Source organism: Maniola jurtina, chromosome 13, assembly GCF_905333055.1.
Source record: "Maniola jurtina chromosome 13, ilManJurt1.1, whole genome shotgun sequence".
In the NCBI taxonomy this organism is placed as follows: domain Eukaryota; kingdom Metazoa; phylum Arthropoda; class Insecta; order Lepidoptera; family Nymphalidae; genus Maniola; species Maniola jurtina.
In genome coordinates this window covers 8,691,221-8,710,455 of record NC_060041.1, presented here as the reverse complement: position 1 = coordinate 8,710,455, position 19,235 = coordinate 8,691,221, and the positions used below count along the sequence as shown (strand labels likewise).

Here is a 19,235-nt window from a genome sequence, read left to right as displayed (position 1 = left end):
CTAGATTCTCATTATTTCATTATTACTTACCTACCTATTTACAGTTTTCCAAAATAAATAAGCTATGCTCGTAATATAAAGGGATATAAGTTTTGCGCAATTAACATTATTTTAGAGTGAACTAATTAGAGCTTTGGAATGACTTACACTTACTTCCAATTTATAGTTTTCCGTCGAAATACTAAATTATTTCGCTAGTGTGGGTTTTCAGTCTCTTTGGCCTTACAACGACTTCGGATGGCGAGGGATTGAGCGGGTGCATATAAAATGCATGCGGTGGAGCGGCGCGGAGAGGGAGGGGGGGCTTGCTGTGTTCGCTGAATACCTCTGACCCACTGACACTCGGTTCTTTCAACCCAGTTGCCGACAACCTTTATGTGTGAAAGTAAGTCACCCATTGACGCAGAACTACTTTTTTTATTGCAAGATAGGCTTGCGCTTGACGACAATCATGCTTCAAAAAGCAATGGCGAGGTCTAGGTTGGAGCGTGGTTGCCTGGAAGATGCCTATTCACTCTTACCTTGAAGTTATTTGTGGGATTCCATTAAGGGTATTTATTAAACACCTTAGCGGTTCGTATCAGAAACGTTGAAGAAAAACGATCCATGTGAGTAGATTGGATGTCGATCATATGAGGATGCAATCGTTCACGGTTTGTCGCTATTCTGTAGTAGAATGGTGAACAAGATAAAGCTAAACAGCACTAAAGCCAGACTACTACCCGCGAACTGCCGATAGATAGAGATAGATATAGTAAAATTGTTTTTCTGTCGCTCGGTGTATTTTAACATTGACTTAATTGTAGTATATTTATGTATATCTATGAAGTCAGAGTTTATCACCTCTGATTGGTTGACGCTCGCTCAAGATACATAATATATTGGCTACAATGCATTGTTGCAACAATAATACCATAAATTCAGCCAATAACAGCAATTGAGATTGTAATAATGATGATTGATGCAGTTTTTCCACAATCGACCAGCAATTCTATGCAATTCTATGCACCTCCAAGACTTCCAAGACAAAAAAATCCAACTCTCATAATTTCGGACATCTAACGACATCTATGAAACCAATGGTAAACTAATTCTACGTCTGTGCGGTCTGTGCTACGACTCGGTCAGCTACGTCGGCTAGAGCGCTACGCTAAGTCTGAAACCGTTTTTTGATGCTTCACCATAGTTCTGCATGCTTACAGCAGATGTCTATTCAAACTGTGATGAATTTTCGTTTTTTCACACCTCGTGAATGGATTTCTTCGTCCATTATTTAACAAATAAGATTTTTAACTAATGCCTACTACTAAATCATAACACTAGATTTGTTTAATGAAATGTCCAATCCACTACATTTGTTTAGTGAAATGACCAAACTGAGATGTTATTTTAACATCTGCCGAGGTTCGATCATCGTATTCCTAAGAGATTTGCTGAAAATATATTAAACTAGCTGATGCTCGCGACTTCGTTCGCGTGGATATAGGTTTTTAAAATTCCCGTGGGAACTCTTTGATTTTCCGGGATAAAAAGTAGCCTATGTGCTAATCCAGGGTATAATCTATCTCCATTCTAAATTTCAGCCTAATCTGTCCAGTAGTTTTTGCGTGAAGGAGTAACAAACATACACACACACATACAAACTTTCTCCTTAATAGTATTAATGTGATAATTTAGAAATCTTATCAAATATGAATGGGTTTCAAATCATTGAGATCGCATTAAAATCCACGTAGCAGTTTATAGAAGTTATAACTTATAAGCAAATAGGTAAACAGACAAACACTAATCGTTTATTTATTTTACACCATTATCTTATTGTCTCTTATCAATGCAAGCCGTAAAAAACCGAGTAAGTACTTCGTGATTATGTAAAAGATGATTTGAAGTATACGTACTTACCATATATATTATTAGAGTCCATTTTACCACATAGGTTCCATACGAGTTTTGGGAACTTGAAATGATAACAAGTCTTACTTACACACTTGACATTACAATGATATATTTGAATTAGTATCTAATAGAAGTTCAGAGTGAAAGCACGATGAGTTTTACTAATAAAGTAGTTATTGTGACTGGAGCCAGCTCTGGTATAGGCGCAGCGGTTGCTGTCGCATTTAGTGCTGCTGGTGCGAAAGTGGTCATTGTAGGCAGAAATGAAAGCAAGCTAGCTTCCGTCGCTGCACGATGCTCCAACCCTCTTGTGATTCGTGGAGATATAACGAAGGATGAAGACGTTCGAGCTGTTATAGACGAAACCGTCAAAAAGTTCGAAAAACTGGACATCTTAATAAATAACGCCGGACTTTCAAAAATCGCAAGCATCCTCAAAGGTGACATGATGACAGCTTACGACAGCATCATGGATACTAACGTGCGAGCTTTAGTGCAGTTGACAACACTAGCGGCCCCTTATTTACTGAAGACAAAGGGCAATATCGTTAATATATCGAGCATTGCTGCAGTACTGACACCAGTTTATCCAGGAGCGATAAATTACTGCGTATCAAAAGCTGCTGTGACTCATTTTGGTGCATGCGCTGCTGTGGAGTTGGCTCCCCATGGCGTGAGAGTCAACACGGTGAGCCCCGGACCTGTCAATACCGATTTCATAGAAAACACAAAAGCTCCAATCACTTTGGACGATCATAAGAAATACACCTGTCTGAAAAGAGTATCAGAACCTGAAGAGATAGCAGACTTAGTTCTATTCTTAGCGAGTGATAAAGCAAAGGGTATCACAGGGTCGAATTTCGTTTCAGATAACGGTTCAATTATTAAACGTTAAACAAGTCAAAGTCAAGTCAAATAAGTAGGCAATATGTAATTGCCTACTTATAACACAGAAAGTAATAAATCGTAGCTACGTAAAATTATCTGATTTAGGTAATGATGTTTTCTCGCATTTTTATCTAAAATTTTTGGAATAATAAATAATAATTGTTTTTTTTTTTCAAATAAAATACATATTAAAATGTAAGTAGCCATCATTTACTCTTTTTATTTCATCAAACCAAAATCATCATCACAAACCATCGCCAGGTATCTACTGAACACAGATCTACAATACTTCTCATAATTAACAGAGTTTAATAGCTCGTTCACACATGCTGCGTAAGCGTAGACGTAGCGCGTACCCTTGCCTTGTGATGTATGGAACTGTATGAAACATGGCACACAGCTTGTGTAAAGCGTGGACGTATGCGTAACCCGGTGTGTTAGGGGTTTACGCGCGTCACTACGCACGTGTCACGTGTACGCAATTGGTGTGAATCGGCCTTAAGCCATAGTTCACCTCGCTGGCAAAATGTGGATTAGCAGACTTCACTCACCTTTGAGAATATAGGGGAGAACTCTCAAGCATGCAAGTTTCTCACGATGCTTAGCAAGTGATATACCTAAGTACATGTAGTTGATTAAAACATAATATATAAGCTTCGAAAAGTTAGAGGTACGTGCTCAGGATCAAACCCAGGACCCCCTAAAAAGGAGACCTAAGTCTTTGACTACCATGAACGCGTTTTAGGGTTCCATACCTCAAAAGGAAAAACGGAACCTTTATAGGATCACTTTGTTGTCTGTCTGTCTGTCTGTCTGCCTGTCTTTCTGTCTATCTGTCTGTCCGTCCGACCGTCGTGTCTGTCAAGAAAACCTATATTAGGGTAATTCCCGTTGACCTAGAATCATGAAATTTGGCAGGTAGGTAGGTCTTAAAGCACAAGTACAGGAAGAAATCTGAAAACCACAAATTTGTGGTTACATCATTTAAAAAAAAATTAACATGTGTCTCAATTTTCAAAATAAAATAACTATGGGTACCAAGTAGGATATCATATGAAAGGGCTTTACCTGTACAATCAAAAATAGATTGTTATTTATTTTTATGCATGATGGTTTTTGATTTACCGTGAATAATGTCAGAAAATTACCCAAATACGGAACTCTCAGTGCGCGAGTCTCACTCGCACTTGGCTGGTTTTTTTTGTCATGTGCCAATAAAAAGCTCTGTCTAATTTATGTCAGAGTAGTAGATACCACTTATGCGCTTGTTATCTACGAACACAGACCACCGAGGAGGTTTTCTATGTCTACGAACAATCAATCACAACTTTTCAGCGAAACTAATAAAACTAATAACTGCAGCTCTACAAATAATAAGCATGACTGTAGCGAAAACTTTTTCAGACGCGATGGATATGCGCATCCAGTATGAATGAAGCTTACACATTAAGCTGCCGTTAGTGCTTTCAGCACACGCTCGGCATCTCCACGTGGGCTCTGATACCCTGGTACCTTAAGTTTTAATTAAAAGGGGTAATGTGAATAAATGAATAATTAATTAGTGAATGATAGCTACGTAGCAGCTCAAAAAATCGACTTTATGGGTATGTTTCTTCAAAAGTAAAAAATTCGTGTTATATGTAGTGTTTCTACTCTAGTAATGATTTGCGAATCAAATCATAATACGCCTAAGGTAATAATTATATTCTTAGCTCAATATTTTCAGTAAATAATTTGCTATGTAGATAAATACCAAACATTTTTTTGACAAACTTGCTTACATAGAGGATGTTTTGTTTATTTGTTCATTTTTTTAAATAGTTTTAATTTTTTATTTAACAAAGCTTTACGTTATAAAGCAAAAAAATCCTGGTTTTTTTTAAAATTAACATCTGCATAGTTATCATAAAATTAATCAATATTATCGAAGCATGCCGCAATGTATTAAATTCCTTGCTTTATTTCATTTCTGAAGAACAAATAAACAATTGTATGCAAATTTAATATTTACGATACGCTTTCCAGCTAAAATAATTATGACGACACATACGTAAGGCGTATGTTTACAATATACCTACCGTACGTTACAAATAGCAATAATATTTGTAATAATGGAATTCAGGAATAGTACAATGGTATTATAATAATAATAATTTACGCTGGGTTTATTAAGGAATTAGCACTTTTTGAAAAATTTCAAAAGCAAAAAGAAACCTTCATAGGATCACTTGGTTGTCTGTCTGTCTGTCCGTCCGTCCGTCATTGTCATAAGAATGCCAGCCGCGTGCAAAGTTTTATCAGAATCGGTTCATTAAAAGTTGATGAGTCTAACGCAAGATTTAATCAAATAGATAATGAAGTCAATACTGATTATGAATGGCGTGTAAAGGGGTTGTATACTGACATACCAGTAATTAGTATGTCACCTTATTTATGGAGATCATGAAAATTTGAACACGCGATTAAAACTATCATCGATTATAAGAATCATTGATTTTGTAGACAATAGAGTTGATCAAACAAGTTGACGTGACAACAGTTTTTATGGAATACTAGATGACGCCCGCGATTTCGTCTGCATTAATTTAGGTTTTTGAAAAATCCGAGGAAGAGAACTCTTCGATTGTCCAAAATAAAAAGTGAGTAGCTTATATACATTTCCGGAATACAAACTATCTTCAAATGGGCCGTAAAAAGGTAACATACAGAAAGATTTTCTTTACCATCAAAAACCTATACTTACCTATAACTGTGAGCTCTCGTACGTTACATGTAGAAAATAAATTGATAATTGATAGATCTATACCTATCTATAAAATCAGAGCATGATTTGAATGAAATTTAAAAAAATCCTAGATAGTTACAATATAACTTTCAGTATCCATACGCGATATTACTTAGTTTAAGAACTATAGAAGCTAACCTTCTTTGTGTGTGTACCTACGTACGCCCTACTTTAGTTTTTTTTCACTAATTTTAATTTTTTTAAGAATATTGATAATATCCTACACAGATTGTATTTCATTGTATGGAATCATTCCATCGTTCGCTTAACACGTGTAAAATAAGTGGTCCGAGAGTCAGTAAGAAATTTTGAAGAGGTCCTTTTTAAAAATGGAACTTTGTAAGGTGGTTTTTTCGTTCTATATTCGTGTATGATTAACTTCGCAAGTTTTTTTTGCCCAAAAAGGGCAGTAACCAGCCCTGTTTCATTTCATGTATGAGGTCTTATGATTACAAATGGCATTTTATAATTAACTAGATAATTATCATTAAATAGAACCGCGTATGTTTCGGTTTTCAAATACCCCGTGGAAACACCTTGATTTTCTGGAATGAATATGCCTATGTGCTTCCCCAGAACACGAGCTATCTTTGTACCAAATTAGGTCAAAATTGGATGGACCGTGAAAAGCTAGCAAACAGACAGACATGTTTTTGTATTAATAATACTAGTATGGATTATATATCAAGGCGACCCAAAATACCGAGCAGTTCCATCTGAAATTCAAAAATCGTAAACGGCTATCTGGTGGGTTCAGCTTACCACAATTATAAAGCAACGCAAAAAAACACTAATCCAACATTCAGCTTTTATTAAAACCTCCTCAAAATTTGTTACAAGCTCCTGGGAATCTAATAATCATTTTGGTTGGAGGAGGAGTCATAAAGTATTTAATAGTCATTTTTCAATGAAACACGACAACTTCGACACCAGTGAAATACTGTTATAATTCTGAAGCAGTAGAGACGTTTGCAGAATAAAAATTTATTTTACAAATTCTAAATTTATAAAAGCCTGCAAGTGACTCTAGCATAAGTTTTTTAATAGGAAAATAATAATTAATTTATATAAATACAAATTCTTAATAAGGAATTATTAATATGTATTACTTAAGAGTTTACAGACAAAATGTACCATTACTATTTTTAAATAGTGCTCTCAATGTTCGAGGTATGTGAATGTGTTAAAATGTACCTATATATTTAATTACCGATTAAGTTACTTGATAATAATTCTGCAATTATGTCATCGCAGACTTTAAACAAAGCGCGATATCAATAAATCAAATCAAATCTCTTTTTCATATTTAAATATGCAAAATAGATATCGTTTCCCTAACTTGTAAATAACTACAAACTTGACATTGGATAATCTGTGTAAAGCCAGACGAGAGAGAAAAAAAACTTGAACGATAACATTTTAGTAAGGTCAAAATAAATGCGCTTTTTCGTGCATACGAGGGCGGCACTGAAAATTTCGGGAATCAAGGAAGTGACACAACATTACTATTTAAAAATGTATTTATTGCTTTTCGAAGTATTCTCCGCGAAATTTGACACATTTTTCCATACGATGGAACCAATCATTGAAGCAACCATTCCATTCGGAAGTTGGGGTCTCCAAAATGGCCGTTTTGTAGACGTCCACAGCTTCTTCAGGTGATGAAAATCTCTGACCACGCAATGTATTCTTTATTTTAGGGAAAGTACAGAAATAATTAGGGCTTAGGTCAGGGCTGTACGGCGGACGGTCTAATAATTCTATGTTTTCTTGCTCTAAAAACTCTTTTGTTCTGTGCGCGGTGTGAGAACTCGCATTGTCGTGATGGAGGATGATGCGGCGGTTGCAGTTCTCTTTACGGAGTTCAGAAACGACCTGTGGCGAACAAATGCTAGCATACCATTCAGCATTAACTGTTCTTTGTCCCTCAAGAGGAATAGTCGCAACATGGCCGGTTTTGGAGACAAACGAAGCCACCATATTTTTTGGAACACTTCGTGAACGAACAATTTTTGTTGGCTTAAACTCATTTTCGAACACCCAAACTCGTGACTGGTTTTTTGTTTCGGGTTCGTACGCGTATATCCAGGATTCGTCACCTAATACGATGTTGTATACAGCATTTGAGGATCCTGCGTGGAATCTTTCGAGAGTTCTGACGCACCAAGTAACGCGAGCCGCTTTTTGCTCTTCACAGAGCAAATGCGGTATCCATCGGGAAAACAACTTTTTTACACCTAATTGTTCATGCAAGATTATTTGTATTTGACTCATGCCAATGTCTAAAGTTGCCTGAATTTCGCGGTATGTCACATGTCGATGTTCCTCAATCAGCTTACGCACAGCATCAACGTTTTCTTGGGTGACTGCAGTTTTTGGACGACCTTGACGGGGATCATCACTGAGCTTGACACGTCCACGTTGAAATTCAGCAAACCAGCGATAAATTGTGGTTTTAGATGGGGCTTCATCACCAAATGCAGAAATCATCCGGTCGACACACTCTTTTTGTGTTAAACCACTTCGAAAGTCATAATAAATCATCGCTCTAAAATTTTCTCGCGTCAATTCCATTTTCTCAACGACTAAACAAGTTTGACAAGACCTTGTGACAAGACCGAGAATCTTTTTCTAAATAAATAAATGGTATTCGATTTTTAAAACCTAGGAGTTTTCAATTAAAAAGATTTCATTATAACAGGGACAGTGGAAATATTCCATTCCCGATACTTTTAGTGCAGCCTATGTAGGTACATTCACAGCCAGCGCACTAAGTGAAATATAAGTCGGTAGAACTTTAAGTCTTTTACTAGTTTAATTTTAATTTAGATTGTACCGATCGAGCTGGCATATAGGTCATCTATAAAATCCCCTTAAAAATATAAGAATTAAAATAAAATAAAACTTTAGATCGATTCCGCAAACCCTGCATCAATGATTATTACAATCGCAATTGTTGTGATTGGTTAAATTGATGGTATTTTTGTTGCAACAATGCATTGTAGTCAAAAGTGTTAACCAATCAGAGGTGATTGCGATCGTTACACTGCAGCTGTCATGTTACCGTAATCGAGTCCCTGAATTGGAGCTTTAAATCCATTTCATGCTGAAGTTTTAGTCCTTCAAAACTGGAAGTCAAATGTTGTAATGAGCCGCGTTGGAAACCTTTTCGTCTCACGGTGTCTGTGTTGCCTTAAAGTAGGCTATAGATTATATTTTCTTCTTCTATTCTTAGTTTCAGTAAAACAAAACATGACACGACGATGGTATGTTATTACAAAGTCAAGGCGTGGTGGCCATCAAAAAATAATTAGACGTACCCACAGTTTAAGGTTTTGGACAGACCATCGATCATAGTACCATGCGCTGATAATATATTCTAATTAACTTAAATCACTTTTAAATTGTTACAAAATAACGATTTTAAATCATATTTAATTTTTTAAATTTATAAACCTACTACTTGGCTGCAATCATATCAGCTGGCAAGTGATGATGCAGCGTGGCGATAAGATGGAGCGCGCTTGCCTAAAAGATGCCTATTCATTCTTGACTTCAAGGTACCTGGGAAAACTAGACGTTAGACGAGCGTTCCATATACTTGCTATTTGAATTAGAAACGAGAGGGCAACTGATTCGCACGTGTCCATGGAATTTCAACTACGTACGCGTGCAGACCTTGTCGTTGATAACCGTGTGGTTACTGCTAATCTTAAAATTTCCACCACAGATAAACGGTTCCTATATTCATGTATAAAATAAATATATTACATTATTTTCGAAATCTTTCATTTGGTTATTTTTTCTTTAAGTTTTACGTATTATGATTCTGCCATACTCAATTTGTCATAGGTAACGTTATGGATTTGATTTGTGGAACGCTACTGAATCTAAGTTCGGCAACTATGCGAAAAGCGATGAACCAACAAACTACTAGCACAGACTGTTAAACTCATAACGCCCGATAAACAGTTACAGTAGGTAAACAGTACAACTACATCATTCTGATAGTTCCCAGAGACGCAATTAAAAACTTTTCATTAGTTGCAGAACTAATAGATAAGCGCCTATATTATGATACATATACTTTTCCCCGGCAGTTTATGAAAGTTATCAACACAGTAATGAAGGATATGGCAAAGGAAAAACATCGGAAGCCTTTGATGTTTGAAGTGTTTTTGTGTTTAAATGTATTTCATATAAGTACAACACTCGGTGTTAGTTTTTAACTGTTAGTGTAGAGTGAAATACTTTGGAGCGATCAAAAGTCTGAATAAATTGTTAAGTGCTTTTGTTATGAAGTGCTGCAATGGTAGGTTTTTGTGATCATCAATTTAAACGTTGTATTTAGAAGCTTACTTTGGCTTTAAGTGCGGAAACCCACCCAGATAGAAGAAGATGTTACTTTGCGAAGTCCATGATATACAAAGAACTAAAAGCTTAATTTGTTATAATCCGCTGAAAGAGACAAATCTCTATGGTGCAACATGCAGCATACGGTATGCACCGCCCGCCCCACTACTGACTGGGTGTGTTTTGGGGGGTCTGTGTAGTGCATCGATGGTGTAGTGTGAGGGTTTTTGGGGGGTGGTGTATGTGGTATGTGTGGTTCCTTTTATCGATTACATACCGAATCGGAAAACTGGAAAATTCTTACTAAAATCGGGAAAGGAAAATTCTCCCTTTTGACAGGAAACGCTGTTGCAAAGAGAAAATCAGGACGTCAGGAAATTTCTCTCAGTGACCTTGTATAGTGTGTGCCTAGCCCTATAATTAATATCTAGCTTATAACTATATAAAATAAATGTATCTGAATACTAATAAATCAATCCAAAACCAACTCTCGGGTCGTTCACTCATTTAGGTACACCACCTAGTCCCAACATTAGAGTCCAGAGCTGTTTTTGTCTCGATATCGTGTATTGTCAACTTTTTTTGGTTGACGGGGGGAAAATCTTCTCAAGATACCCGATCACTTTGGTTGGGGATCGGGTTATATGGGATTTCTACCCACTAAAACCCCCTCCTCAGCGCATGTTAAGAGGCTCCGGGCACTCTTACGAACGTGCGTGTGTGTATATCTACTTACCAAGACTAAAATTGTGTTGTTTTAGGTGCAGAGTCGGCTAAGGTGGACGGCGACCCTGCCCCGGTGCCGTCCGAGTCCGATCCGGGCACCGATAGCCGACCCATGCACTGTGTCGTTGGAGGGGCCCATGCTTTCATACTCAGGGTAAGTTAGATAGCTATTAAGCCTTTTCTCATAAATTCATGCTCGGTGATGAGGAAGACAGAAGATACATATCGCAAGACAGGGAAATATATAGCGCTACATATATATACAAAATATGACCCGATTGTCGTAGTTTTAATTGTTCACTTTTTTTTTATTGAAAATATTATAATAAAATGTAAATCTGGCCTTATCTAATTACTATACAAATCATGCCCGCGTGGAATGGTGCCAAGAATACTGGCTGCATTTCCGCACTGGACGTCCAAGCTGATCATCTAGATTCTAGGTGATGTAATCAGCTTTTACTATAGATTCGTAACGTATTTACTTATATTTTACATTTATTATGAAATATTATTATTAGATTTTAATTAATTTTTATTTTAAACCTGTGTAATAGGTATTATTGTATATTAATGTAATAAAAATAAAACAACCCCTAATTACTTGATACATGATCTTTTAAGTAGGTACCTGGTACATACTTATAATTATTGTTATTCTTTAATTATATTTCCATTATAAATTATTATTATTATCCAATATTTATCTTGATCTAACCGGCGAACTGTCAAGTGAAGAAAATATTATGCCGCTTTCCATGTAGCTGCATGTGTTATTCAAGCCGCCTATGAATATTATTGTAGGTTAGGCACGAGGCCCTAAAATGTTGTTTCAGACAACTTTATTTATTCAAGGATAAATAAAATCAGCGAGTAAACGACTTCTAAAAACATTTTTAGCTGGTTCCCACTTCCGTGGTCATTTCAATTAAGAACAATTTGACTTTGATTTTTTTTTAATCTTTAAGGCCGGGGCACATAATATGGCGGAGTGCAGCGCATAGCATTTTTCACAGACAAAATATTATCGAAATTGACCTCATTGAAATAATATCTAAAATCAATTGTGCATCCTTGCGGATACTCGAACATCCGCGCGCAGTCCCGCGCGTGCTCGCGCATTCTCTGGTAGAAATTCGCGTAATGTGTCACGCAATTAGAAAACTTCACGGGCATGCTCTGCGCTGCGCTCCGTCATATTATGTGCCCCGGCCCTAAGGCTACATAAATCATACAGACGAAATGGACTTAAATCGAATCTTTTAAAGATTACTTTAAGAGTTTTACTTTTGCTTCTTGTTTTTATGTCTTACTACTTACTACTTTTCATAACAACTTATACTCAGCTTTTAATGCTTTAACATGATATTATGAGTGAAATTGGAATACTTTAACGAAACCCGAACAAGCGTGGCAATAATTATTTTGGTTCGGTAGTGGATCACTCGTTTGGGTGTACGTAGGTACAACGGGCTTGTCCGCAAAGGTCAAAGGCGTCGTCTCACTGTATGAATTTAAACTGTGACCGTAATAAATAATCTTTTAGGTAGTTCTTTTATCTATGTATTCTTATTCTATAATGAATTGGCCTTATTTGTTTTCAGATATCCAGTTTCTTTGGGCTTGCACCTCTTCGTTTCGAGTCTCGAAGCAATGGATTTACAGTTGGAATCTCTAATGCCATGTGCATATACAGTTACATACTGGTTACTGTTCTAGGTAAGTTTTTTAGAATAGAATTAAAATAATTTTAATTGAAATGTATTTTCACAAGTACTTTTGAATCGTCAAATTCTGGTTCGGAATGCGCATAGATTTATTAGTATTTGGAGTTCTGTGGGAAGCCTAACGAGAAGAACCAGCAGGAAACTGGGCAGTTGTTCTTTTCAAAGTTTAGATAGATAAATCAGACTTAAATAGGATTTTTTCGAAGCAGCCTTCGCTAGTGTAACGACACACCGCCTGAGCCCACCCGAGCCAAGCCGATCACCGCCGGCCAATCCCAGCGTAGCGAGCCATTGACCGCCGACCGCCAACCAATCATAGCTAGCCGGCCATCAAATGCCAAATGCTAGCCAATGACAGTCAACGCCACCACCGCAACGGACCGCCACCACTGCCGAACGAATGCCTTCGGTGGGGGAAAAGCCTTAAAAAGCCATGAGAGCTCATTTTGTAGTGCAGTTTTTATACGAAACACAGTGTAAGCAGAAACTATGTCGGTCTCTGCCCAGAATATTAATTAATCCAGTAAAATCAGTGTCAATAAGTGCATAAAGTGATTATGAATCAGTGTATAATAATAAAGCGATAAATAGTAACGAATCAATAAGTGTATTTCCTAGCGTGCTGTAAATTATTGTATTTCCAAAAATATATCGGTGATTATTAGTGTAATTTGTGAACAGTTAATAAACCAGTGTGATTGTACTGCTTACTCTTTTCATTTTATACCCGTTGCTTCATCTCAGAAGCGGGATATAAATTAAAGGAAGCAATGAAGCGTAATCGTGATAATTCGGCTAAAACTGGCCGCTATGTTCGGACGCGAGATTCATCCGAAATAAACGACAGTGAAGACGAAGTCACTCCTCCGGCCCGGAAAATCCTCAGAAAACTTTTAGTGACCGAGGTACAGAAGGCCATGCATGAATTAGATGAAGAACTACCCTCCGCTACCTCGAGAAAACAACACCGCGCGGCCTCATTGATCCCGGAATTCGACCCTGACGGCGAAGAATGTACTACTGCGTCAGCATGGCTCAAAAAGATTGATCAACTCGGCGAAATTCACGGCTGGAATGAAACCACAAAGTCGTTTTACCTACAAGACAGATTAAGAGGTCAGGCAAGAAGATGGTACAACCGGCTTGATGAATACGATTATACTTGGAAAGACTGGAAGCAGATGCTTATACGTGCTTTTCCCAGACATCGAGATTTTGGGAATATGTTAGAGGAGATGATGAACAGAAAAAAACTACCCGCAGAATCGATGACAAAATACTACCAGGACAAAGTGGCCATGTGTTTCCGGTGTAAGCTCTCTGACAGCGCAACTATTTCCTGTATTATTCGTGGTCTACCATCAGCACTACAAGCGAATGCGAGAGCATATCAATGCGAGCGACCCGAGGAATTATATGAAGGCTTCCTCTGTGCACTGGATGACTACCAACCGCCGTCAACATCAATTGGAATACGTGCATCAGGTAAAGATACCAACAATCGACAGATGAATGATAAGAAAAATACGCCTATCAACCTGGACATTCACCCTTGCCCACGGTGTAAGAAAATTGGTCACATTTTACGTAATTGTCCATATCCTGATTCGCGAACCTGCTACAAATGTGGTGCTCAAGGTCACATTGCCATACGCTGTGTAAATGCTCCGAAATCTGCGCCACAGAACAATGATAAAGTTAAAGAAATCAAGCTTTTGCAAAACCTTAACAAGATTTATGAAAAAACGGTGAAAATCAATGGTATACACGTAAAATCTTATATTGATACTGGCAGTCAAGTTAATGTACTTTCCTCTCACGTGTCAAAACTACTAGGTCTCGAGATAAGTCCGACTAGCACCACACTCAAGGGATTTTCGGGAGAACAGTTACCCAGCCGCGGGATGGTAACGTTCGAATTAGAAATCGATGATATACGGATCCCCTGTAATGCTCATTTAACGGACGTGGATATGGGGAACATCGATCTGTTGGTTGGACAGCCTATTATCAACAGCGATGGAATGTCTATGGTGGTCAGCGAAGGGAAAACCACCCTAAAACAAGACATCGACTTTACAAGACACATGGATATCATTGAAGAGCGCACTCGTTTCAAGGTCGTCACTACAGAAAAAGAGTGCCTATTGCCTGGACTTTCCATCATCAAAGTCAACGTGGTGAATAATGATGAAGATAACGATGTTATCACAACGCCACAACATTATGAACTTCGAGCTGTATCCTATTCAATTCCTGCCACCTTGCTTCGAGGCGCCGTCGGTTACATCAAGGTCATCAACAATGGTGCGGAAAACATCGTCTGGGAGCAAGGCGAAGTGCTGACCAGAGCCGACAGCTGCATCGCTTCACCGCCACCGAATGTTGAGGTTAGTCCACAAAATTACAATTTGCTATCGACTTTTGTAGCCAAAGCCAATGCTGACGATAGCCATCCTGTAGCGTCTTTGTTACACACTAGCCTAGCTAATGTTAGCACTATTGGGGGGATAAACGTAGATGAAATCAAGACAGGACCATTGAATAAAAACGATTACGGTAGTTTAATAACTTTATTGACGAATTACAGTGACTGTTTTGCAAATAAAACCCAAGACTTAGGATGTACAGATTTATTACAAATGAAAATAAAACTAACAAGTGAACAGCCAATATTCCGCCAACCTTACCGTTTGTCCCATAGTGAGCAGGAGATAGTTAGGTCCAAAGTCTCGGAATTGTTAGACGCAGGTATAATCCGAGAGTCTGAATCATGTTATGCTTCCCCAGTTATTCTTGTAAAAAAAAAGAACGGCGACAGTAGGCTCTGCGTTGACTATCGAGCGCTTAACGCTATTACAATAAAAGATAGGTATCCGTTGCCCAACATAGATGATCAGGTCTCGAAGTTGGCCGGCAAAAATCTCTTCACAAGTCTCGATTTAGCACAAGGTTACCATCAGGTTAAAATTGATCCTGAAGATGCACACAAAACAGCCTTTATAACACCACAAGGGCACTTTGAATATACGCGTGTTCCATTCGGTCTAGCTAACGCACCCTCTGTTTTTATGCGACTTATAAACAAGATCGTAGATTCTATACCAAATTCCGAATATGAAGTGTTAGCGTTTTTAGATGACTTATTGTTACCCTCAGTCGATGTGAAGTCAGGCTTAGATATTTTAGAGAAAGTTCTTAGTAAATTAAGATCAGAGAATTTAAAACTAAATATGAGTAAGTGTTCATTTTTACAAAATAAGATCACGTATCTAGGACATGAAATTTCATCGAATGGCATTCAACCGGGCGAATCGAAAGTGGCAGCAGTATCGCAATTTCCCATCCCTAGTAACGTTCACGAGATACGTCAATTTATAGGGTTATGTAGTTACTTCCGTAAATTTATTAAAAATTTTGCAATAATCGCTCGCCCATTAACAGATTTAACAAAGAAAAATGCTGTATGGAAATGGGGCTGTGAACAATCAAACAGTTTTGATCAATTGAAACAGTGTTTATGTACCAAACCAATACTAGCTTTATACGACCCTGCATTGCCAATCGAGATTCACACGGATGCATGCAAATCAGGTATTGCCGGCATTTTATTACAAAAACAAACCGACAATTCATTACGTCCCGTTATGTATTTCAGTAGGGTAACGAGTAGGGAGGAAAGCATGTATCATAGCTATGAGCTTGAAACGCTAGCCGTAGTCGAATCCTTGCGTAAATTTAGAGTATACATCGTAGGCAAACAGGTAAAGGTCGTGACTGACTGTACGGCTGTTCGAGACACCTTGACGAAACGTGACATTATCCCGCGTATTGCCCGATGGTGGCTATCAATCCAAGATTTCGATCTGAGTGTAGAGTACAGACCTGGGGATAGAATGAAACATGTAGATGCGTTAAGCAGGAACCCAGTTGATAGTACGAACGTCAATCGCCTCGAAGTGTCAGACTGGTTCTATACTGTTCAGTACCAGGATGACAAGTTGAAGCGAATTATTGACCAGCTTAGGGAGGGCTCAGCTGCCGCGGAAATAACCAACAATTATGTGTTCTTGGACGATAGGTTGTATAGAAAGACTTTGCATGGTAATCGTCTTGTAGTGCCAGCATTAGCTCGATGGAGGCTAGTCCAGATGCACCATGATGATATAGGCCATGTGGGTTTTCAAAAATGCATAGATTTGATAAAAAAAGACTACTGGTTTCCAAAAATGACTAGATTTATTCGAAAGTATGTCACTGCATGTCTTTATTGTGCTTATGGCAAAGGTGATTATGGAAAGAAAGAAGGAAAATTATTCCCTATTCCCAAACCTACAGAGCCCATGCTCATGGTTCATGTTGACCACTTAGGACCCTTTTGTAAGACAGCAAAAGGATATCAGTATATGCTGGTGATTACCGATGCTTTTTCAAAATTTGTTATTGCTGAGCCAACCCGAACAGTCAATTCTGTAGAAACTATTCGAATACTTAAAAAAATATTCAGTCTTTTTGGATACCCTGATAAATTGGTAAGTGACCATGGGAAAGCTTATACTAGTAGACATTTTAAACAGTTCTCCACTGACAAACAGTTTAGGCACATTTTGACCTCTATCGCATGCCCACGAGCCAATGGCCAAGTGGAACGCACCAACCGGACCATTTTAAATGCTTTGCGTGCCACAGATCCAAGCGAGGCTGCGAGTAATTGGGCTAACTGCTTACCTGACGTTCTATGGGGCATTAACAATACTACTAATGAAAGTACGACCTACAGACCCTATGATTTAATGTTTGCCAAAAGTTCTAGGTCACGATGTGATGTAGCTACTGACAAAAGTGTTAGTGAGCCAGTAGAAGTTAGGCGTAACAATGCTAGTGCTAGGTTAAAGATAGCAAGCAATAGAATGAAGCATAACTTTGACAAGAAACGCAAAACGAGCCGTATCTATAGAAAAGGGGATTTAGTTCTTTGGCAACAAGCTCCCACAAGCAGTGTTACAAAAGTGAGCACTAAACTTGACGACATTTACTCAGGTCCATATATCATAACCGAGGTGTTGGGCAATGACAGATATAGGATCCGAAGTATCAAGGGGCTTCGAGGCTACAAAGCCTTTACAGGCCTGGTTGCTGCAGACTCCTTAAGGCCCTATCACAGTTCGGTTCCTATATCTGACAGTGCCAGCAGCTCCGATGAACAGCTTGAAACCGAAGACCTCATTGACCTACTAGAGAGTTAACCAAGCTTTCTCCCATTGCGGGAGCAATCATTGTTTCAGGACGGCCGAAATGTAACGACACACCGCCTGAGCCCACCCGAGCCAAGCCGATCACCGCCGGCCAATCCCAGCGTAGCGAGCCATTGACCGCCGACCGCCAACCAATCATAGCTAGCCGGCCATCAAATGCCAAATGCTAGCCAATGACAGTCAACGCCACCACCGCAACGGACCGCCACCACTGCCGAACGAATGCCTTCGGTGGGGGAAAAGCCTTAAAAAGCCATGAGAGCTCATTTTGTAGTGCAGTTTTTATACGAAACACAGTGTAAGCAGAAACTATGTCGGTCTCTGCCCAGAATATTAATTAATCCAGTAAAATCAGTGTCAATAAGTGCATAAAGTGATTATGAATCAGTGTATAATAATAAAGCGATAAATAGTAACGAATCAATAAGTGTATTTCCTAGCGTGCTGTAAATTATTGTATTTCCAAAAATATATCGGTGATTATTAGTGTAATTTGTGAACAGTTAATAAACCAGTGTGATTGTACTGCTTACTCTTTTCATTTTATACCCGTTGCTTCACTAGTATAACATGAGGATGTTATACTAGACGAAAGCTGCGACTTCTTTATCTGCATGGATTTAGATTGTTTGGAGATCCTGTGGAACCTTTTCATTTTCCGGGACAAAAACTCTCTACCAAATTTTGCCAAAAACAGAAGATTCACTCTTGTTTTAACCCGAATTGTAATTGGTAGGAAACACAAATCGCGGAAGAGTATTCTAAACCCTAGCCACATGGGTAGATGTGCTTTAGCCATGCCTATGAGGAATAATGACGCAAAACATTTCGTGAGTGTAAATGGAATGTCGATGCCATAAGGATGACTCGTCCGTCGTCTTGCGGTTCAGTGGTAAAATGGTGAAGGGTGGATAAGATCTAAAAGTTCCTGTCAAAGATCAGGCACAGAATCACGATAAACGTTTTCTCCAAGACAAGTCCATAATAAAATACCGTATCCTTCACAGCTACGTACCTACTAGTGCTGTTACTGCAAATTTCTTGACAGCAAATCAATAACTTTTGATCGAATCCCAGAAAGTTAAAGAGTTGTAACGTGATGGAGCAGTCAACGGTTAATTGTCTACTCCACCACGGACATTATTAGGAATTATCGGGGAATAGAAATAGGAAAAATTATAAGGGAAAGTATCGTGAATAAAACACCAAGTTGTTACACTAACCAATCTATGTGTTTATTATATTTCCTTATTCTAAAAAAAAAACGTTACATCTATTTATGTATCTTATACGGATGCAAATATTTCAACACTAGGGAGATATTCCTAAGGACGGAACCTATTACGTTCAACACCGTCAAGGATCTCTAAAGCCTGGTGTCGTCACTTTCTGCGATTCGATTCGACTCAGCTCGGCGAGCCTAGTGGATGCGGGCTTAACGAGCCACGGGACTCCAAACATCGGAATACCGAGGGTGTGTCGCAGACAAGAGGGGAGGGGGTCGGCGGAATTAGTCTCCCGCATATTCCAGCACCTCCAGCGTCCAGGGATTTTAAAAACCTAAATCCACGCAGGCATTATCTGATCTATACTAATAAATAAAAT

At 38.4% G+C, this 19,235-nt stretch overlaps 2 protein-coding genes across 5 annotated transcripts in view; both read left to right on the top strand.

The window, feature by feature from the left end:
* Positions 1 to 339: 339 nt before the first annotated feature.
* Positions 340 to 19,235, top strand: part of LOC123871295 (gustatory receptor for sugar taste 43a-like) — a 38,920-nt gene continuing 20,024 nt past the window's right edge. The window contains exons 1-3 of one of the 4 annotated variants that reach the window (XM_045915012.1): positions 340 to 385; positions 10,684 to 10,802; positions 12,253 to 12,367. In XM_045915012.1, the coding sequence (XP_045770968.1) occupies positions 376 to 385; positions 10,684 to 10,802; positions 12,253 to 12,367 (244 nt within the window). In that variant the 5' untranslated portion in view covers positions 340 to 375. Of the gene's footprint in view, positions 386 to 4,166; positions 4,389 to 9,651; positions 9,882 to 10,683; positions 10,803 to 12,252; positions 12,368 to 19,235 lie in introns of those variants that run through there. The other 3 variants (XM_045915013.1, XM_045915014.1, XM_045915011.1) reach the window with 3 other exon arrangements.
* Positions 2,010 to 2,879, top strand: LOC123871307 (3-oxoacyl-[acyl-carrier-protein] reductase-like). The gene has a single exon (XM_045915045.1). It carries the CDS (start codon positions 2,048 to 2,050, stop codon positions 2,789 to 2,791), a length of 744 nt encoding a protein of 247 aa, XP_045771001.1. The 5' UTR covers positions 2,010 to 2,047; the 3' UTR covers positions 2,792 to 2,879.